The following is a 23,051-nucleotide window of genomic DNA, read 5'->3' on the forward strand; positions in this document are numbered from 1 at the left end:
GCCACAACACGCACAACCTTGAGGCGGATGGGCTACAACAGCAGAAGACCCCACCGGGTACCACTCATCTCCACTACAAATAGGAAAAAGAGGCTACAATTTGCACGAGCTCACCAAAATTGGACACTTGAAGACTGGAAAAATGTTGCCTGGTCTGATGAGTCTCGATTTCTGTTGAGACATTCAGAATTTGGTGTAAACAGAATGAGAACATGGATCCATCATGCCTTGTTACCACTGTGCAGGCTGGTGGTGGTGGTGTAATGGTGTGGGGGATGTTTTCTTGGCACACTTTAGGCCCCTTAGTGCCAATTGGGCATCGTTTAAATGCCACGGCCTACCTGAGCATTGTTTCTGACCATGTCCATCCCTTTATGACCACCATGTACCCATCCTCTGATGGCTACTTCCAGCAGGATAATGCACCCTGTCACAAAGCTCGAATCATTTCAAATTGGTTTCTTGAACATGACAATGAGTTCACTGTACTAAAATGCCCCCCACAGTCACCAGATCTCAACCCAATAGAGCATCTTTGGGATGTGGTGGAACGGGAGCTTCGTGCCCTGGATGTGCATCCCACAAATATCCATCAATTGCAAGATGCTATCCTATCAATATGGACCAACATTTCTAAAGAATGCTTTCAGCACCTTGTTGAATCAATGCCACATAGAATTAAGGCAGTTCTGAAGGTGAAAGGGGGTCAAACACCATATTAGTGTGGTGTTCCTAATAATCCTTTTGGTGAGTGTATATAACTGCTCATCCAGAACTGCATTATAGCCTCCTCAGCAGTGGAGTCCCAGAAGATGGCCCATTCACGCTCAATGTCCCTTGACCCCCTTTGGAAAGAGATATTCTGCCGGAGGTGTGAGTTAACAATCTCCTAGACAGGGGCCTCTGCCAGATGCTCCCAGCACACCTTAACAAGACATTTGGGTCCCCACCATTTGATCCAACTCACTACCAGGTGGTGATCAGTCAACAGCTCAGCTCCTTTCTACAACTGAGTGTCCAAAACATGCGGCCACAGATTGGATGAAATCATTACAAAATCAATCATCAACCTTCAGCCTAGGGTGCTCTGGTGTCTGGTGCTCTTATGAACACAGAACAACAGAACAACAACAGAACAATGGACTCCAAAGCGACTTCCAGCTGTCCATCCAAAGGTCTCCAAGAAAGCAGGATACTCTGAGTTGGGGTTTGGTGCATATGTACAAACAACAATCAGTGCCCATCCTCTGACTCAAAGTCAAAGGGAGACAACCCTCTTGTTCACTGAGATAAACTCTGACATACAGGCACCAAACAGTAGGGCTATAAATAGACCCAAACCTGCCTGGCACGTCTCACCTTGGGCAACCACAGAGTGGAATAGAGACAAGTCCATCTCCAGGAGTTTCATTCCAGAGTCCAAGTCGTGCGTTGAGGTGAGCCAGACTATTTGGTATCTATCTCCCTCCTGCACCAGCTCAGGCTCCTTTCCCATCAGAGAGGTTATGTTCTGTGGTCCTAGAGCCAGATAGTTTCAGAACATGCTCCTCCTCCCCTCAGGCCTGGCTCTAGGGTGGGGCCCTGGTCTCCCAGGCCAGGTCGGATCACACTGTCCTTTATGGTCTTCCTCATGAAGGTCTATATGAGTTGCACTTATGGTGCTTTTCCACTGGTATGCAGGAACCAGGCTGTACCCAACCCCTACTGTGAAAAGGCACTAAGTGCAGCGCGTTACAGCTCGCAGAAACTTTTGTAGCTTCTGGTCTCTTAGTGTCACTTTCCTACAGTGCAACAGGAACTGTGATCTTTATGCTACATAAGCATGGGGGACGCAAAAAGCTTGTAGGTTTTTGTATTTTTCAGACAATTTTTTGTATTTTTAAAATGTCTCGTGGGACAGATGCAACAAGGCGACCGGACGTTCCCTACCCCTGGACTAAAAAGGTTCCATAGCTACCTTGGAGGAACTACAATGAGACTGAGTTCCTTGCCTGTTGTGGCATTCTAGTATTCTCTGAGATGTCCATGTCATTGTATCATAAGCATGTGATCAGAGGTTAGTTGACACCAGACTTAAAGCGTCATTGCAGAGCATTAAGTTGACTACTCGACTACTCTGTGCAACCCCTAGTACATCATGATATATTTGCTAATTTCAGCTAGTATGTCCATGAGAATTGCTCTTTATGTTAGCATAAAACGTTAGCAGAATTAGCATTACCTTGTTTTGAATTTACATTACAAATCCAATTTGTTCAGCTATTCTCTAGTACATTTTTAAGTAGGAGGTTGGAATTTTTCAAGTTCCAAGTTATTAGTAATGCAAAGTGTGATACTATTAATATTAAATGATAATATTAATATTATGCCCTTTTTTCCTTCAGATAATCCTAGTGTTGTAGTTCTCGAGACTGGTCTTGGTCTCGAGACCGGTCTCGAGACCAATTTTTTGTGGTCTCGGTCTTGTCTTGGTCTCGACTCTATTTGGTCTCGGTCTTGTCTTGGTCTCTGACATAGCGGTCTCGATGGGATGGGGAAAAAAAGAGAAAACTGCACATCCTCACAGAACAGTATCATTTTTTATTACGCGCCTCAATTCAAATGCAACCAGTCAGATGCATCCATTTCAAAAACGTTACATTTTATACATTTTCTCCATGGACACTGCCAATGCTTCACAGTCCACAAACATCATACACATCGTATCATACATCGGCAAAAAAATGTCCGAAAATGTCCGCGAAGTCTATAGCATAGTTATAATTCAAATAAATTAGGTATTTTACATTGATTAGAAAGCACGGTCTTGGAGGTGCAAGTCAATCTGGAGGCTCATTCTCTTCAATTCAAAGCAAAGGATCATTACATAGCTGTATTCATAGCTTACCCGAGACCTCTGTCCCTGGTATAAGAGACTTAATATGAACATCTTTCTGGTACATCCCATCTCTTTCCCTTGACGAGGTCTGATAAAATGGTTATAGGAGAGGATTGCTGAGAATATTATTTTTCATCAGGTCTCGTAACTATGCTTTTTTTCTCTACAGTTGATCTGGGTAATGTGATGTAGATTCTAGCCCTAGTCTGTTTTCGTTCTTGGTCTTGGTCTTGGTCTCGACCATCTTGGTCTTGGTCTCGCCTTAGTGTGTCTTGGTCTTGGTCTTGGACTTGGTCTTGGTACCCTCAAGTCTCGGCAGTGTCTTGGTCTTGATACCCTCCGGTCTCGGCAATGTCTTGGTCTCGGTTTAGGCGGTCTTGACTACAACACTAGATAATCCATGCATATCGATGCAGATCATTGGTATCTCTGTGCATTTAGTTCAATCAGACGGTGGTGATGCAACCAGCTCGATATAGTCAGACTTTTGGCCCTGCTAATAAGCATGCATGGCCATGTCAGCGCAGATACAGACTGGGTGTGACTCTGCAGTATGGCTCAGGTACAGCTCGTTTCTTGGTTGTAGTGGAAAAGCGACATTAGTCTGGCCACCCAGCCAGGACCAATTTGCCTCGGCAGACCCTACCATGTAGACCCTACACCAGGAGTAGCCAATCTTATCCGCAAAGGGCCGGTGTATATGCAGGATTTCGCTGCAACTCCCTAATTAGATTACTAATTAGAGGACTGATCGACTGAAGAGTCCTCACACCTGGGTTTGAACAGCTGACCTACAGGTTATCTCAAAAACCTGCATACACGCCGGCCCTTTGCGGGTAAGATTGGCTACCCCTGCCCAACACAATTGACTTTCAAGAAGGAAATAAATAATAAATAGTGCATTGACCTGTTTAAGCAGTCTGTCTTTTTCAGCCTTGCCGGGTCTTTTTCTAACATCCATCGTTTGAGAAACTTCCAATGATTAGGAATAGCAAGCACCTCAGTGACTGTGCATTGCACTCAATTCTAAATGACAAGGGATCACACAGTTCCATATGCCACATATTTGCGTGTTTCTGTATGCAGAGCAGTCGTGGTGTGTGTGTGTGTGTCTGTGGGTGTAAGAGAGAGGGGGACACGAAGAGAGAAATCTCACTGGTTAACATTTTGAAGCATTGTTTTAAAAGTTTAAAATGATTTTAAAGTTGAAAAATGTATTTTGTGTTCAACAGACTCAATTTGAACCTGTCAAATTATTTTGTTTCTGACCAGCACAACAGCTGTGCAGCCCACAGAGAATCCTCCTGAGCCTCCTGATTGGCTGCCCCGTGTCCAAGCTTTCTGACATTTCTCATATGTATGAGTACAATTATGATTTGTATGGATGCCTTTAAAATGCTTACTGCACTCTTTAGCTTTGGATAAAGAGCAGTACATAAAACTTCGGAGGCTGCAATTAATTTCAAACAAAAAATCCCCAAACAATTCATCACGGCAGAGATGTCATGCTGAAATTTCTCGCGAGAGTCTTTGCCAGTACCCCTGCTGTCGGATTTGGCGACGCCAGACTCTTTATCATCATGGTCATGTGACCTACATGACTGTTCCGGTTGCTGCAGCAGCAGCTTATTGGTGACGTGCTGCATGGTTCATAAACAATCTCTACAGCTATGCTGATGACTTTGGGTTCCTAGACCACTTACCACATGCTCTTTCATTCATATTGAAGAAGGACCAAGATTCTAGCATTTAACCCTTAAATCGTGATTTATACTTCTGCATAGAATCGACACCTTGAGTACAGCGTAGCTGTGGACTCCATGCTGCAGCCTGACGTGTATCTCCCCAGAAATGTAAGTACATGTTGCAGCAACACTGACCACAAGAAATGTGATTGGTTCACTTGGTTGCATTCGTGTTTTATGAGAGTGAAGAAAGTGTACATCCTCGGTGTGCTTACACCGCTGATTGAAACCAAAGTGCTATTTCTATCTAGCATTAAATACCCCACCCTAGGCGTCGTAGCAACAGATCTACAAATCTTCATTTACCTCCTTAAGTTTATTTATACTTTGCACAACTAAAAAAATAGCACAGACATTAACTTTAGAAGGGGAAATTTTAAAAACTGATTGTACATTTTTCCAAAATTTTCTGCAGGAAGTTTGGAGCAGCACAAATGTAAGCAGGACTCAGAAAATGGATACTTAGTTAAATGTTTGTTTTTTTCTCTTTCAATTGCATGATTCGACAATGGAATATACAGTATGTTAGGGTGGGAAGACAATATTTGCAACATCTAAAACTACGTATCATCTAGCAATTTGTCGGTGAAATTGCTGAGCAACACAGACACACCAGCGCACGAATATAAATGCTTGCAACGGTGTAGGCTAGACAAAGCATTAACCAGCCTTTCAGGGGGCTCAGCCCCCTGAAGAAATGCGAGACGACAAATAATCTGCCAAAATAACGTGAATATAAAATGTCACGCTCAATTTTCTGTGCCTGCATATCTGGCATTTGACCCTTAAGGCTGATTCTTACTTCTGTGTGCTCTAGTGATTATTCTCATATGTGTCTAACAAAAGCTGGAGGTTCCCCAAATGGCTTTTAGTTTGGTGTTTACATTTCAAACCCTCCCTCCTCATAATAAGCATTACTTCCCTTTCTGATCGCTTTGTCACATGCCTCTGTTCTTATACGACCCCGTCTAGGGTTGAATCGTAATATCAAGGAGCAACGACCAGCTGATAAGGCACTGGTTAGCTTTGCACATGCAGTGCAAGAAGATCGTTATCGGTAAATATGCATCAGTACGGTCAATGCAAACATCCGGTCTGTGGAGGGCAAATGAGTTGCACTGACTTGCAGCATTAACTTTTCTATACTGTAGGTGATACAGAAGCAGTAAGAAGCATAGGGCTTTGAAACGAATACCAGGGGCTACAACTAGGAACCGTTAGACTCTTTTCTTCCGTCCAATCAGTTCTTTCTCTAAAACATCTGCTTTGGAGGATGCTGCCGCATCAGGACGTTGACATCAGTGTCTAATTTCAGACTGATCAGGAGGAAACTGCGTGAGTTTCTAGAGCATCCAAGTTTGCAGCTGAGCATATGATTCTTCCGAATGTCACTCTTAGGGGACACTAATTACTGTCTGGTGGGCAGAGGACCTGAACCTTTATTCGCAGAAGCAGCACGGGACCACGCAGCGTCGACAGAACGTCAGGAAACATTCTTCCACCTGCGATGTCATTCCACAGTATAAATGTAACACCCATAGCTGGCAACAGGGAATGGACAGTGACTTTCACAATACCAGATAAATCGTAAGTCCCTCAATGAGGGCAGTTTGTGGCTCATTGGGTTTGGATACTTTGCCTTTGACTGGAAGGTTGCCAGTTCAAATCTCATTGTTAGCAGAATGATTTCTTTAACCTCTTAACTGCCAAATGTCTGCTGACTGCTTTCTCAAAAAGTGTTTAAAGCTTTGGATAAAAAGACCGCTAGATATGTAAAGTGTAGATAAAGAATATATAATGTTACTCCTTGTAAAAAGACATCACTTCTGCAAGAGCTTGTATCTGAAAGAGCAACATGTGCTTTCTAATATAAAAGATTGTGTAATGCAAAATATCTACAGAATGCTTTATCTAAATATTTCCATTTAAGGAAATGAATCCAGAAATGGATTAGAAACAGATTCAACTGATTAATTTTCTCAAATTCATAGTGTTTGGGTGGCAGATTTTCTAATTTTGTCATGTTCTGTGGGTAGAGCCGAGATCAATGTAAATATTCAGACATCTGCTGACATAATGCAGACCTAGAACTTGCAAACAGAGTAGAAATCAGTTTTTTTATTTAATGAAGAGGAATTTCATGGACATTCTTAATGAACAAAGTAAAATCTAGTTTTTCATTTCGGAATACTGAAATTATTTCTTACCATTCGAGTAAAGAACAGGGTTATACTGTAATGAAAATATATGAATAGTAAATATATGACATGAATATGTTACAACTGTCATGATAATTGATAATAACAATAACAATAATAATAATAATGTTATGATCGCGTGTCGGGCGAGCGAGCAGGGAGCAGGGGAATCGGGATCGGGCAGATGGGAATCCAGGAAACAGCATAATAATTGATAATAATAATAATAATAATAGTGTAATAATAATAATAAGAAGAACAATAATACTGAATTCCTTTAAGCATAAGTGACATTCATAGTTGTACTGGACCGTTCAGTCTTGCTTGTCTGGGATAGCTGTGGTGTGACTGTGGAAATCATAAACTTATCATACATGCATGGCATCCTGTTCAGGAGTTTAAACAGGTGCCTTCTGAACTTCTGGCCCACAAAGACATAAATGATGGGATTCAAGCAGGTGTGGGAGTAGGCTACAGCCTCCGTCACCTGCAGGCTCAACTGAATGGCTTTGCTGGATTCACATGCTGTGTAGATACTGAGCACTTCTAGTGCCTGGAAGAAAGATGCAACATTGTAGGGGGTCCAACAGCAGAAGAACACCATGACCACCAGTAGCACGAGACGTATAGTGGTCCTGTTTTTTGACTTGCAGAGGAGTATTCTCCTCAGGATCATCGAGTAGCAAACCACCATGATGAAAAATGGTATCAGAAGGCTGGTCACATTCATTTTAAACAGGCCAAATGCTCTCAGGTGTGCCTTACTTTTATAACCAACTTCACACAAGCTTGTGTGATTTTGTAAATGAACATCAATGAGCGTTATTTCAGGAAATGAAGCCAAAAGTCCTACGATCCAGGTTACAGCAATCATGATGGCTTGATATCTGCGTGTTCTGGTTTTGAGGGAACTCACTGCATGAACTACAGCCAGATAGCGGTCGATGCTCATGATTATGATGAAGAAGATGCTGCTGTTGAAGCCAATGTAGTAGCTGCTCATGACGACTTTGCACATGCCAGGACCAAAGACCCAGTCCGCTCTCGAGTAGTGGGCCAGGAAGGGCAGGGTGATGAGCAGCAGAAGATCCGCTCCAGCCAGGTTCAGGAGACAAATGTCAGTGATGCTCTGAAGCTTCACAGACAACAGCATGACCCACACAACGAGGCCATTGCTGATTACCCCGAACACGAAGAGCAGGGAATAAAACACAGGCAGGAAAACAGCGCTGTGTCTGTCATACTTGCATGGTGCATAATCCTCATAGTCATACTCATAGGTGTATTCAGAGGTGGCGTTGTCCAGAGTGTAATAGTCGTCACTGTAAAATATAATGCAAATTAATTAAGGGATTCAGTACAACACAAAATATAGAACACAAGACAAAGTTGATTAGAATTAAAACAATAAAAAATAAATGATCAATTTAATAAAAACGTAATAGTAGATAAACATTGGGTTTCCAACATAACAGAAACACCACTCAGTATAATACCCTATAAAGAACAGGGCCAATCTTTGCCTTCAGAACAGCTTCATTCCTTCCTCTAATGCTGGAATATGAGAAAATCATGAGGAAACAGTGTTTTTGCAATAGTTTACACCTAGTCCTATGAAATGGTCTCATATTCATTGGCTGTTATATACAGAGCCTGGTGGGGGAAGTAATAGTTACACTGAGGAAGCGATTTACAATTTGTGAAATAGACTTTTCATGGCTATAATTTGCTATTTGTGTGCATGATTTGTTTCTCCGAAAGGCGTACGCAACACCAGTCCAGTCTTCAGAGACTCGGGACAGCTCCTTCATGGTAGATGGTAGCTCTTGGAATTCTCTGAAAATCGCATGATACTTAACTCACAAAAACGCCCCAACAGTCAGACCTCTGCATAGATGACGTTTACTGCTGAATGGCATTCAGCCTATTAAGAAACACTACTGTACAGTAGCCTGGAAATGACTTGTTTAATTCAAAGTCTTTTCTCATGTGGTGATTCTGTTATTTTGTTCATCTTCTGTAGGATAATTTACTAAACAGCGATGTACAACATGCTCATTTTATGATTATGAAATATTAGCTTTGTACCATGTTGTTTGTTTATAAATATCATTGCATCTGTCCATCCATCTCGTTTTTGTAAACGGCATAAATCCCATGCATGGCTGTAGTCTGCCTGCAACCCACTTTATACTGTCTCTGTCACACATGTATGCTAACCCACAGGGGCCGGGTTTTGTGGGCTCTGAGTGCCTGACAGCATAAGACTGTTATTATATAACACCATGCATTTGTTTCAGTAATTCCAATGTGCAGTAATACATTTTGAACCAGGTGGAAAAACAGCAGAAGACCTCGGCTTTGTGAACATTAACACAGAAATAAAAATGACATTCTCAAAGATGAATTCAATCAGTTCGGTTCAGTCATTCAATTCTTTTCGCTGAAATAAAAGAACTAAAAGAAATAAAAGAAGGAAGTTCATATGAAATCCAGCTTAATTGTTTTAAAAATTATATCAAATGAAAGACCCACCTGATTACTATTTACCCTGTGCAGAGATTATTTCTAACTTTACTCATATCGAAGACAAGCACTTACCTGCCATTGATACTGGGCGTAGTATTGGTGCTAGTCATGGTTCACTATCCCTCTAGAAATGTCAATTATTATTGTCGTCAGTATCTTTCAATCCGTTACGTCTGTGATGGTAGCTAAACACTGCATGAGCTCAGTACTCACCAATATTACAATGAGCAAAGCCCCACTATCTCTGTTCCTGTCGACAAAGTAACATGCAGAGTGCGGTACAGTGTCATATGAGAGCTTACTGATGTCAGCCTTTGTGGGGGATGCATCCTGCAGTACCACTAAGGTGTTCTATCAATGTTAATGCCAATTGATTTTCAGCAAATTATTTTGCATACCAAGCATACTACATATCATGTGACTTTATTTCACAATACATGCAAAAAAATATCTAGTGATGTTTTGATTTGTTCAAAATCCTTGCAAATGTCAAACACAGTTTGAGATGCATGCAAAAGTAATCAAAAATAGAAACAGTCCATTTGAATATGAACTGTGAATGATTGCTGTTGTGTCTGCAGAAGGTGGTGCTTTGCCTGTGTTTTTGTGAGCTTTCCTCTGGTGAATGTTTAGGTGAATACAGTGTGTGCTTGAGTGTGATGAATGGATGGATTGTACCCTGTACCATTCTTCCTGGGAAGGGCTCTGGATCACTGGAAAAGTGGTTACCTTAAGTGGAAATCTTCGTGCATGGAACTACAGTAAGGTGTGAAGCGTGAAGTTTCTTTCAAAGACTTGGCAGCTCAGACTTGCTACCATTAATTTGCTGATGGTTTCAGTCAGGAAATCCTGTTTACTTTGTGTGTGTGTGTGTGTGTGTGTTTCAGACAGTGGGCTAGAACTAAATATAACCTTAACATTAAGAACGTACTTCTAGAATGACTTTTAACACGTTGTCAAGTACTTCTCTATCACACCTTTGACAGTTTACACATTGGACTGCAAAGTAAAATTAATACTTATTAGGTTCTCACTTTTTTAGATTTTTTAGACTTTTTAGAAAGTAGGGTCAGACAAATTTGGGTTAAGGGCGTCATTCTGTGGGGATTAAGGGCCTTGCTCAGGGGCCCAATGGTGACATCATTCTGTGGGGCTTAAGGGCCTTGCTCAGGGGCCCAATGGTGACATCACTCTGTGGGGTTAAGGGCCTTGCTCAGGGGCCCAACGGTGACATCACTCTGTGGGGTTAAGGGCCTTGCTCAGGGGCCCAATGGTGACATCTCTCTGTGGGGTTAAGGGCCTTGCTCATGGGCCCAATGGTGACATCACTTTGTGGGTGTTAAGGGCCTTGCTCAGGGGCCCAATGGTGACATCACTCTGTGGGGGTTAAGGGCCTTGCTCATGGGCCCAATGGTGACATCACTCTGTGGGGTTAAGGGCCTTGCTCAGGGGCCCAATGGTGACATCACTCTGTGGGGTTAAGGGCCTTGCTCAGGGGCCCAATGGTGACATCACTCTGTGGGGGTTAAGGGCCTTGCTCATGGGCCCAATGGTGACATCACTCTGTGGGGGTTAAGGGCCTTGCTCATGGGCCCAATGGTGACATCACTCTGTGGGGTTAAGGGCCTTGCTCATGGGCCCAACGGTGACATCACTCTGTGGGGTTAAGGGCCTTGCTCATGGGCCCAATGGTGACATCACTTTGTGGGTGTTAAGGGCCTTGCTCATGGGCCCAATGGTGACATCACTTTGTGGGTGTTAAGGGCCTTGCTCATGGGCCCAATGGTGACATCACTTTGTGGTTGTTAAGGGCCTTGCTCATGGGCCCAACGGTGACATCATTCTGTGGGGATTAAGGGCCTTGCTCAGGGGACCAGCAATATAATCACTGTTGACTTGAACCAGCAACCTTCCAGTTACAAATTTCTTGTCCTAAACCACTAAGCCACAAACTGTACCTTAGCAAAGGCAGGGTTGAATGCACATGGTATAAAAATAAAAAAATCTATATGGGAAAATAAATACAAAAAATGCTAGACAAATAGTGCTACCTAAAGGCCAATCCATACTTCAGTTTTCCTTATGCCGAAGTGGTCCATAGGGGTGGACTGTGGTTGTGCAGCCCAGATTTTCGGTCCAGCAAACATTTTGTAATTCGATGTACATCGATTACACATGTGCAACAAAATTGACTGTTTCCAGTAGGTGAGCAAAGATTACTTGCTGTAGTTGTAGTTATGGACACTTTTGATGAGCAGCTGTGTGAGGAGGTATGGAGGTAACTGCACATATACTCACTGGCCACTTTATTAGGTATACCTATTCAACTGCTTGCTGAAACAAATATCTAATCAGCCAATCAAATGTCAGCAGCACAATATGTAAAATCATGCAGATTCAAGGAGCTTCAGTTAGTAGCCTGTGCCCCCTATTTGAAAATACTGGTAGTGATTGGATTTTCTGAAATATACATAACACTTAAAATACCCAAAAACCTGCTCAAACATGTTGTAGTTTAAATCCTGACAGTCATGAGATGCTAACCAAACACAAACCAATTTCTGAAAGTTGTACTTACACAGATAAACTCAAATTGTAAACAGACTCACATAAATATTAATATGGGTTTCTCTTGGCATTATAAGCATTTTGATCTTTTTTGTATGTTCTTCCAACCAGATCGCAATTATTATAATTTTTTTTTTACTTCATTTATTATTATTTTCTGAGTTTGTAACTTTTGTCAAGATTGGGGTTGTATTGTGTTTCAAAGGAAGGCTATTTGCATAAGCAATCGACAAAGAATGCATTTCAAATCCCACCCCAAAGTACCAAAGAAGTACCCCAGTCGGTTTGGCACTTCTGGTACTGGAACTCGACTGGACGTCAATGGAAAAGGGAAAGTTCCAAAAGTACTGCACCAAAAGTGCTGTGGAAAAGCATCTTTAGTTACTGCTGGCAATGCAAACAAAGCTCTTGTTCCGTTTATTCAGGGACATGATGGCTCACAACAATGGACCCCATACCCCCTCCCACCAAAGTACACAATCATATAATTTTTCTAGGTCCACAAAATACATGTAGACTGGCTGGATTAATGCACTTGACCCCTCCCGTATCCCTGTGAGGGTGAAGAGCTGGTCCAGTGTTCCATAACCAGCACAGAATCTGTATTATTCCTTCTGTATCTGTGGTTGGACGTACGTGCAGACCTTTCTCTCCAGTACCCCAGCATGGACTTTCCCAGTGAAGCTGAGGAGTGTGATCCCCTTGAAGTTGGAGCACATCCTCCGGTCCCCTTTCTTAAAGACTGGAACCACCACCCCAGTCTGCCAATCCAATGGGACCGTCCTGAACCTACACACAATGCTGAAGAAGCGTGTCAGCCAAGACAGCCCAACAACATCGAGAGCTTTCAGTCTCATCCACCCCCGAAAAGTTTTTTGGCTATTTCAGTGACCTTAGCCCTGGTGATGGGTAAGTCCCTGCTGTGTAACACCTCAAGCAGAACTACTAAAAGCAGCCCATTCCTATACTCCTATACTACTCAGCTTTCGTATTTGGTGGAATCTAAAATTAATAAATAACACCTTCAACATATTGTACCTATAGGGTGAACACAATTTCCACATGCAGAATCTTTGAAGAACTGAATCAAGATGCATCATACAAACACATTTTGAACAGTTAGACTTATTTGACAATCAACAACACTGTCAAAGACAGGGAGAATGATTAAGCTGGACGAGAAGCAAAACAACACAGACAAACAGCACAAGAGGACGACATTTATAGCCTCACATGACCAAGCTCAATGCCAAGGCTGCCCAAGTAAAGACGTGGCCACCCCTGTTGCCACCCTACAGCAAAATAATAAAAACAAAATATGCATTGTTTCATTTTCTAAGCGGAACCATAGAATAAATATGGTGAGGTGCAGCCACCCCCAAAAATATTACTGGCCCCTGACGGCCACCCCAATCAAAATATTCTGCTGATGCTATTGACCTTCAGAGGTATTGTAGAGTTCATGCCTTGACTGGTCACAGCTGTTTTGGTGTCATAAGAGGGAGCTGCACAATATCAGACGAGGCTGAAGTTAGCTACGTATTCGCCGCTTCCGATTCAGGTGCCTTCTTATTCTTAGCATCTCATTCCATGGCTGAATTTAGCTTATTGTTTTTATTAGAAGGCAGAGTTTGCTGTGGCACATGCCCCGCAGTTTGTAACGGTAAACTGACAGCATGGCATGGTGGGCAATTTAAATGAGAAGCCACATGTCCAAATGGAACGCGAAGGTCATGTTTATCCTGGGCCAGGCAAATATGAAATGGATACTACACAACAGGTACAATACTGTAAGGAAACACTTGGCCCAGATTACGGTGGCCCCTAGAGACAAAACACACACAAAAGAAAAAGCAGAAACAAAATGAAAATGCGCTGCAAATTAAAAAACACACACAAAAGAAAAAGCAGAAACAAAATGAAAATGCGCTGCAAATTAAAAAACACACACAAAAGAAAAAGCAGAAACAAAATGAAAATGCGCAGCAAATTAAAAAAACACACACAAAAGAAAAAGCAGAAACAAAATGAAAATGCGCAGCAAATTAAAAAAACACACACAAAAGAAAAAGCAGAAACAAAATGAAAATGCGCAGCAAATTAAAAAAACACACACAAAAGAAAAAGCAGAAACAAAATGAAAATGCGCAGCAAATTAAAAAAACACACACAAAAGAAAAAGCAGAAACAAAATGAAAATGCGCTGCAAATTAAAAAAACACACACAAAAGAAAAAGCAGAAACAAAATGAAAATGCGCTGCAAATTAAAAAACACACACAAAAGAAAAAGCAGAAACAAAATGAAAATGCGCAGCAAATTAAAAAAACACACGCAAAAGAAAAAGCAGAAACAAAATGAAAATGCGCAGCAAGTTAAAAAAACGCACGCAAAAGAAAAAGCAGAAACAAAATGAAAATGCGCAGCAAGTTAAAAAAACACACGCAAAAGAAAAAGCAGAAACAAAATGAAAATGCGCAGCAAGTAGACAATCCCAAACCGGAAGTGCTCCACCACGCTAGGGGGCGCGGTGAGCTCATGTGGCACAGTCGCTACACAGTAGTGATGGGAAGTTCGACTGAATTAACTGATTTGATTCTTTCGAGCTGTCCGTTGTAATGAATCGATTCTAAAATCGATTCTGTGATTCACTTTTTTTTCCGTCTTTTTTGCGCCTGACCGTATGAGTCAACGAATCATGGGATCGGATAATAAATCAAACGGTGTCTCAAGGTTACGTTATTTGACTGAAAGATGGGGCTGGTGTTCAACAAAAATGTTCAGCTTGACTATTCACAATAAAAAAAACAATATATAAAAAGCAGAAAGGGTGTCGATGCTGAATAAACACGCGTGTATATATAGTTCTTATTTTCTTGACTTTAGCCAAATTCATGTGCATGAGTATCAAGGACTACATAACAGTTAACTGCAATATTACCAATACGATCACACACACATACAATGAGCATGAGTAAACTTGCATACGTTGTTGTGTAAACGTCAAAGTTAATAAATATCTTTGGTTTTTGATGAAAGACATATGATATGGTTTTATTATGCAGAAATGCAATAATTTACTGTTGTGAACGCCGCAATGGCTCTTGGGATCGGTTCGCAAACCATCCGTTTGAGTCTTGAGTCCGAGAGTTCGTTCGATGAACAAATCGAACTTACGGTTTTCGGACACTCGGTCGGTGACTAAAACGAATGGTTTGCGAACCGATCCCAAGAGCCCTCGCCGCCTCGCGGCATTTGCTGCGGAAATGCAGTTACGCTGTTGAAAGGAATAAAATTAACGCAGCTGTTCACAGGGCTGTCAACTTTGGTCAGCCGGTTGGCCAGAGATTTTCCATTTCAGACAAGTCCGCACACGCATTTACACCTTTGTGACAGTTTTATTCCCTTGTAAATGGTCTGTAGGGTTTGCAAACTACCCCAACGCTTTTGCTGCAGCTAATTTTAGGTTTATAATGTAATAATATAAATTTGCAGTAAGATTTCTTGCACGAGCGTGAGAATCCGATAGCGTGAGTATCACGCCAGATGCGTGATAGTTGGCAGCCCTGTGTTCATTTATCACAACAGTAAATTATTGCATTTCTGCATAATAAAACCATATCATATGTCTTTCATCAAAAACCAAAGATATTTATTAACTTTGACGTTTACACAACAACGTATGCAAGTTTACTCATGCTCATTGTATGTGTGTGTGATCGTATTGGTAATATTGCAGTTGTTAACTGTTATGTAGTCCTTGATACTCATGCACATGAATTTGGCTAAAGTCAAGAAAATAAGAACTATATATACACGCGTGTTTATTCAGCATCGACACCCTTTCTGCTTTTTATATATTGTTTTTTTTATTGTGAATAGTCAAGCTGAACATTTTTGTTGAACACCAGCCCCATCTTTCAGTCAAATAACGTAACCTTGAGACACCGTTTGATTTATTATCCGATCCCATGATTCGTTGACTCATACGGTCAGGCGCAAAAAAGACGGAAAAAAAAGTGAATCACAGAATCGATTTTAGAATCGATTAATTACAATGGACAGCTCGAAAGAATCAAATCAGTTAATTCAGTTGAACTTCCCATCACTACTGTGTAGCGACTGTGCCACATGAGCTCACCGCGCCCCCTAGCGTGGTGGAGCACTTCCGGTTTGGGATTGTCTACTTGCTGCGCATTTTCATTTTGTTTCTGCTTTTTCTTTTGCGTGTGTTTTTTTAACTTGCTGCGCATTTTCATTTTGTTTCTGCTTTTTCTTTTGCGTGCGTTTTTTTAACTTGCTGCGCATTTTCATTTTGTTTCTGCTTTTTCTTTTGCGTGTGTTTTTTTAATTTGCTGCGCATTTTCATTTTGTTTCTGCTTTTTCTTTTGTGTGTGTTTTTTAATTTGCAGCGCATTTTCATTTTGTTTCTGCTTTTTCTTTTGTGTGTGTTTTTTTAATTTGCTGCGCATTTTCATTTTGTTTCTGCTTTTTCTTTTGTGTGTGTTTTTTTAATTTGCTGCGCATTTTCATTTTGTTTCTGCTTTTTCTTTTGTGTGTGTTTTTTTAATTTGCTGCGCATTTTCATTTTGTTTCTGCTTTTTCTCTTGTGTGTGTTTTTTTAATTTGCAGCGCATTTTCATTTTGTTTCTGCTTTTTCTTTTGTGTGTGTTTTGTCTCTAGGGGCCACCGTACAGATAGGGTTTATACCTGAAAAACAGCTGGCGACATCTGCATCTTGAGCACTTTATTTGAATAAGACATCAAATTTCCAACTGGAATATGGAGATCTTATTCGTTTAATGAAATGCATAGTACAGATATACCACTGCACAGACACACTGAAATCAGCCTGGCCCATATTGGTTTTATTCCTGAAAAACAGCTGGAAACATGACGTGTTGAGCAATTCAAATGAATGCGCACAATTGCTTTCCATGCCATACTGCCAGTTTACTCTTATGAAGGAAATACCACATTATGTCTGAGTTATTCCACCATTTTCATTTCATTTCATTCACGGAGGTTTGTGAAATTCTTATAAGAAACAAATATACATTCTACAGCTTAAAAGTTTTATCCATATCTTACTTGGTATTTACAAAATGTCTTATCTTTAAACTGCAGCATGATCCATTAGAAACACTCCTCTGTAGCGACACTGTGAATAGAAAGCTAACTTCAGCCATGGAAAAATTCAGTAACTGTCAATAGGAATCCAAACGAATCGGTCACTGCAAATAGGAAGCCAAACGAATCGGCCACTGCGAATAGGAAGCCAAATGAATCGGTCAATGCGAATAGGAAGCCAAACGAATCATCAATATTAGGTAGACATTTTTAATGTTATGGCTGATTGGTGTTTATAAGTGATAGATAGAGATAGATAGAGATAGAGATACTTTATTCATCCAGAAGGAAATTTAGGTGTCCAGTAGCTTATACACATTGTACATACATATAGGCGCAAAGACCTATGACATTCACGCACACATACATACTGCAACAGTACAAGGGAAAAATAACAGGAGGGCAGTGTGCTATACAGGCCTAAACCTTTAAGTCCATCACACTCCTCCCTTCACTGTGATGCTGAAGAGCTGTATGGCCCTAGGGACAAAGGACCTTCTGAGCCTGTCAGTTCTGCATGACAGAGACAGGAGCCTATCACTGAACATGCTCCTCTGTTTGGAGAAAGTGGTGTGCAGAGGGTGATGGTCATTGTCCTGTATTGAGAGCCATCTGCTCAGGGTCCTCCTATCTGCAGCTGATGTCAGTGACTCCAGCTCCATGCCCCCCACAGAGCTGCTTTTCTCACCAGCCTGTCCAGTCGTCCAGCATCCCTCTTCCTAGTGCTGCCTCCCCAACATACCACAGCATAGAAAAGGACACTGGCCATGACAGACTGGTAGAACATAAGCAGGAGTTTGCTGCAGACATTGAAGGACCCCAGCCTCCTAAGGAAGTAAAGCCTGCTCTGTCCTTTCTTGTAAAGTATGTGGTATGACAGTAAAGCACAATTGACTTGACTTGAGGTCCTGCGCCCTCTAGATGGACAAGGAGCTCAGAGGGATGCTCATCACAGAGCTGGTGACCAAAGTAGGGGAGCATCCTGGGATGCCATTACATCACAGGGCAGATGCAGGTTCTGTGCACAATCACACCCTAGAGGGCGATGTTGAGAAAACAAGCTGCGTGTTTCTGAACTGTAATTTGAAGGAGATCTAAGCACCGTGCTGGTATCCAAAACTTTTCCAAAACGTAACGTCTAGCACAATAACATGGTCGCTTGGGCATGAGTACGGTTTGAACACCGTCTGCTGCCACCACATAGGACTCTGTGACCCTGAGCCTACACTGTCTCTCACCCAGGAGGAAACAGTGAACTTGGCTCCAATAAGGCTGAGCAAAGGTATTCAGACCAACATATCAGCAACCTCACCTCAACCCCCACTAAAGGAGAGAGAGTCCACAGGCAGACCCTCAGGTTTACTGATCATAAACCCATCCTACCCCCACCCTGCCCCCCTTCCTGCTCCCCTGCACCTGTTCCAGGTCCCAAATGGTCACACAGAAAGCACTGGGAAAAGCATTGTCTGATGTCGGATATTATGGTCTCAGTCTTAAACTATTATGAAGATCTAGAGAATTAGAAAAACCTTGCCTTGCTGGAAGGCTCTGCCGCCTCAGTGAAAAAATGGCCATAATGACTAATTGTCAGTTAACATTCCAACTGACAATTAGTTTGAGAAGTTATCCTTACAGTGATTTAATGGCATACCCCAAAGGGGATCACAAAGATATCACATTGCCATAAAACCAATATCTCTAAGTAAAACAATAATCATAACAGAGATTGGTGTATCACCATCTTCAAAAAACACTCAATGCTTGGTTTGGTATTTAGGAAAGGGTGCACAAGACAGTACGGGGGACTTTCTCTAGTCAGAACCCCCACGTTAGGTGTGATTAGCATACTGTACATATGAGACACGCAGTTACTCTGTGCTCCCTCAGCCGAGATATGTAACCCAGTGTTTCTCAACCCAGTCCTTGGGGAACCCCGGACAGTCCACGTTTTTGCTCCCTCCCAGCTCCCAGCCAATCAGGAAAACCCAATACCTGCTGAAGAGATGCTAGGAACTGAGAGGAAGCAAAAACATGGACTGTTCAGAGTTCCCCGAGGACTGGGTTGGAAAACACTGATGTAACCTTTTGATTTTATAACATTTGTGACTCGATAGGACACATTGTAGGAGTTTGTGACCACTAGTTAGATTTAGCTTAGATTGATTTACGTACAGTATATGTTTTGTTGATTATATGTCTTCTTGTATTAATTGTGAATAAACATTGTTTTGATTACTTCTTGGTTGTCTGACTTTGCTAACTCCAGTATGTTCTCATTGATGGGGCACACTCCCTTGGCCAGGGTTAAGATTAAGCTAGATTATAGGGTAGGGGATAAGCACTGCTCTGAATGATTCTAGATGCTTGGACTGCCGTTTGGCTCAGATAAGTTGAGATCCGTTTGCTACATGGAAAACTATCATGCAGCCTCTAAGTCGAGTTGGTCAGCACCACTTCCCTCTGGGATCTTGTATGACTGCCCAAGCTGATTTACGGTAAATACCCACTGAGCCTCTGAGGTGTCGTGGCTCCTCGCAGTTGGCGAACGGAGAGCCCTTGATGGTCGGCGAGGAGTCGTCTCAGATGGGCGACCGGCAGGAAGCTTGAGGACACACTGCATGGGACCAGAGCACTTCATACAGATGGGGCTCCCACTCCTCTGTCCATGGGGTCAGGCTCTTGGGCAAAAGCCTACCCAGCATCCCCTATTGCCGTAACTCCAGCATATGAGCTTCTTCTTGCAAGCTGACCTCACCGCAAAACCCCCAATTCTCCTGATCTGTCACTCTACAGTCACCTTCAGGTCTGCCAGACTGGAGCGGGCTTGTCAAACAATATTGGGAGCACCCGCTAGAGTAGTGCCATTGGGTTCACTTCTGGCATCAATTCAATTCTATTTTATTTGAATAGCGCGTTTTCACAACATTACATCATCTCAAAGCGCCTGCATCCCCGCCCAAAGGCCCCAGTGAGCAAGCCAGAGGCAACAGTGGCAAGGAAAAACTCCCTAGAAGGAAGAAACCTTAAGAGGAACCAAACTCAAAGGGGAAGCCCGTCTTCCAGGGGCTGGTAGGGAAAGTCCCAATTCACATTGTCCCAATCTTAACGTTTGAGTCACAAAGCGGGGGGCAGGGAGGTGATGACAAGCAAGTGCTAGAGCTCCTTCAGAAGGCAGGGCAGTAGTACAGTAGTAAGGCAGCAGTGCATAGGTAGCGTTTGGCCAGACTCAGCCATCACAGTGGCATGAATGAGACGAGGCACAGCAGTTTTAACAAGACAGCTCTTTTAGTTGCAGCCCTTAAAAGGAATGCACACAAGCAATAACCACAAATCCGACACAGTGAAAAGCAGGGAGCTCTCACAGTACACAGCAGGTCACATACATGGTAACCAGACATTACAAAGAGGCACGCAAGGATGTGGCATCATTGGGGGGGCTGAGGTCTACACTCGTATTAGCCGGTTTCGCTTATTGGGGGGGTTACAACCCCCCCCCCCCCCCCATCCCCCTTGTAATTTACGCTGATGGGTCCACAGAAGGACTATTTCTACATCTCCTAGAATGCTCCTCTCTATTAATGGAGTCCATTGAGCTGAACACTCAAGACTGTGGAGATGATAGTGGACTTTAGGAGACACCCCTCAGCAATGGTCCCCCTCACCATACACAGCACCCTTGTGTCACCTGTGGAGACCTTCAAGATCCTGAGAACCATCATTTCCCAAGACCTGAAGTGGGAGAGCAAACATCTCCTCCATCCTCAAGAAGGCCCAGCAGAGGATGTACTTCCTGCGACAACTGAGGAAGTACGATCTCCCACAGGAGCTGCAGATCCAGATCTACCCAGCAGTCATCGTGTCCGTCCTGTGCTCCTCCATCACAGTCTGGTTTGGAGCAGCAACCAAGCAGGACAGGAACATACTGTGACGGACAGTGCCCCCCTGCCCTCTCACCAGGACTTGTACACTTCAAGAACCAGGAAAAGGGCAGGGAAAATTGTTACTGACCCATGACACCCTGTGCACTGTATCTTTGAACTACTTGATCTGGCAGACGATTCAGAAGTCTGCAGACCAGGACCTGTCGCCACAGGAACAACTGAATCTAAGACATCCATCCCATACACTTTGCACTTAGCATGTTGCACTTTATGTACATTTTCTCACTGTAAATATATATATATTTATATTGTATTTAATCTGTACTGTTTTGTTCTATTGTATTATATTGTACTGGAGAGACACCAATTGCTGGAAACAAATTCCTTGTGTGTGTCACACACATACTTGGCCGATAAACCTGATTCTGATTCTGATTATTGGTGACCATTGTGGAAAATTTTCAGTCCAAAATGTAGTGCTCCCAGTTCATACAGTAGTTTGTATGTTATATAAAACAGTCTAGATTAAGTCTACAAATGACAAAGCAATCTGACATGTGAAGTGTACAGTACACTATACTGTTTGTTTAGACATTGATCAAATACACTTTTTATGTTGTCATTCAGGCTAGTAGAATGTTACTGGTCAAGATTACGCGGGGGGACAAGTATTATTTGTGAATTTTTACATTCGTGGGGATCTTCTGCCCCTAATCCCTCGCTGATGTGAAGGGGTTACCCCTCCCCGAGAACTGCTCCTGGGGTGTCGGATTTTGACTCTAAACGCCGCCTTGTCCTAACTTGTATGTGTCCATGGCTGAAAGGCGAGTGTGATGGGACGTGCAAAAAAGTGAGGAATCATCATTTTGAATGGGTCTCGGTTCCTGTTCAAGTACATTTTATGACATCTTAGTCTCCCCTCCTTCCCCATATGCCGTGCATATGCAGCTTTGGTTACTGCACTCACACGTGCCATGTTTGTTGACTAATGACACCTGTCTTTAAGGACCATTTGGTAAAATGGGGAGAGTATTTGAGACAGAAACACACCAAACATATCAGCAGAACTTTCAAACAATTGTGCCACCATGTGGCTAGAAATAACGGCATACGCAAAGAAACACTTCCTGATTGATACAATAAAAAGCGGAACAGCAGCACAACAGAGGTGATTACAGATTTTTAGACTGATTTTGCACATTTCATGAAACATACTTAACATTCTCAAGATGAGCATTTCACAAAACAGTTCATGCACATTGCACAACACTATGGTTTAGTTGAAAAAGCCTGTAAGTTACCCAAAACAATTAATTCGTATCTCGTTGGTGGAATAATTCCACCAACAAATTATTCAGTGCCACCAAAATGAAAAGAACAATCAGCATTGTTTGAACCATGAGAGTCATAATGCTTAGATATGTCAGCATGTCAGTGTCAGTCTGCTCCTGAGCTCCACAATGCCAAATGACAGTCGGTTCCCACTTTCTCATTGTCACTGACTGATCATTTTTCATTAGCAAATTGATACTTATTCATATCAAAAACTGTTTTGCATGTGGTGGGTAACACAATGATCACTTACATATATAGTCCTGGGTGTAAAATTATGAGAAACTGCATAATCTAGACTGCAGCAACTGAAAATTGTGCAAAATGATAATTGTACAAAACCATTTGCATATATGAACCAAAACAGTTTAAAATCTGTGTGAAGCAATGAGAAATGACATTCCGCTGTGCAGATGTGACAATACGGTGCAGGAATTACACTTGCTGTTTTGCAAATGTTAATTGTCATTTGCGAAATGCTCTAAAGCAATCGAGAAAAACTGTAAAAATGTAGTAAAATGCCCATTTTTCCACAATAAAATACCTCCCCTCAATTCCAGTGTCAGATGCTGAGATCACAGGACATGGTCCAAAATGACAATTTTCAGATCCATCTTGCATAACACACAGGGATTAAGAAAAAAAAATGCACTGAAATATTACTAACAACATTTTTTACATGAACATGATTAAGTTTTTAAAAATTAAATTTCCAGACCATCTCACTATCACAGTACATTTTCATCCACCAGCCGAAACTCAAACAGGCATAGAGGTGTTACTGCAAACAG

The 23,051-nt window shown here is 42.1% G+C and overlaps 1 protein-coding gene and 1 long non-coding RNA gene across 7 annotated transcripts in view; one reads left to right on the forward strand and one right to left on the reverse strand.

Moving 5' to 3' along the window:
* LOC140592696 (uncharacterized) lies at positions 1-9,228 on the forward strand. Of its 2 annotated transcripts, XR_011993104.1 has the most exons (3): positions 1-1,436; positions 4,663-4,731; positions 5,039-9,228. It is a non-coding gene; the product is annotated as an uncharacterized lncRNA (long non-coding RNA). The 2 variants fall into 2 exon arrangements; XR_011993103.1 differs by lacking the exon at positions 1-1,436 and having other exon boundaries at positions 3,632-4,731.
* LOC111840940 (C-C chemokine receptor type 4-like) overlaps positions 6,727-23,051 on the reverse strand; it is a 24,615-nt gene continuing 8,290 nt past the window's right edge. For 2 of the 5 annotated variants that reach the window (XM_072716706.1, XM_072716702.1), the window contains exon 2: positions 6,727-8,143. In XM_072716706.1, coding sequence (XP_072572807.1) covers positions 7,099-7,974 — 876 coding nt within the window. In that variant the 5' untranslated portion in view covers positions 7,975-8,143 and the 3' untranslated portion in view covers positions 6,727-7,098. Of the gene's footprint in view, positions 8,658-9,422; positions 10,331-23,051 lie in introns of those variants that run through there. The other 3 variants (XM_072716703.1, XM_072716705.1, XM_072716704.1) reach the window with 3 other exon arrangements.

The sequence above is a fragment of the Paramormyrops kingsleyae genome, chromosome 9, assembly GCF_048594095.1.
Source record: "Paramormyrops kingsleyae isolate MSU_618 chromosome 9, PKINGS_0.4, whole genome shotgun sequence".
Classification (NCBI taxonomy): Eukaryota; Metazoa; Chordata; class Actinopteri; order Osteoglossiformes; family Mormyridae; genus Paramormyrops; species Paramormyrops kingsleyae.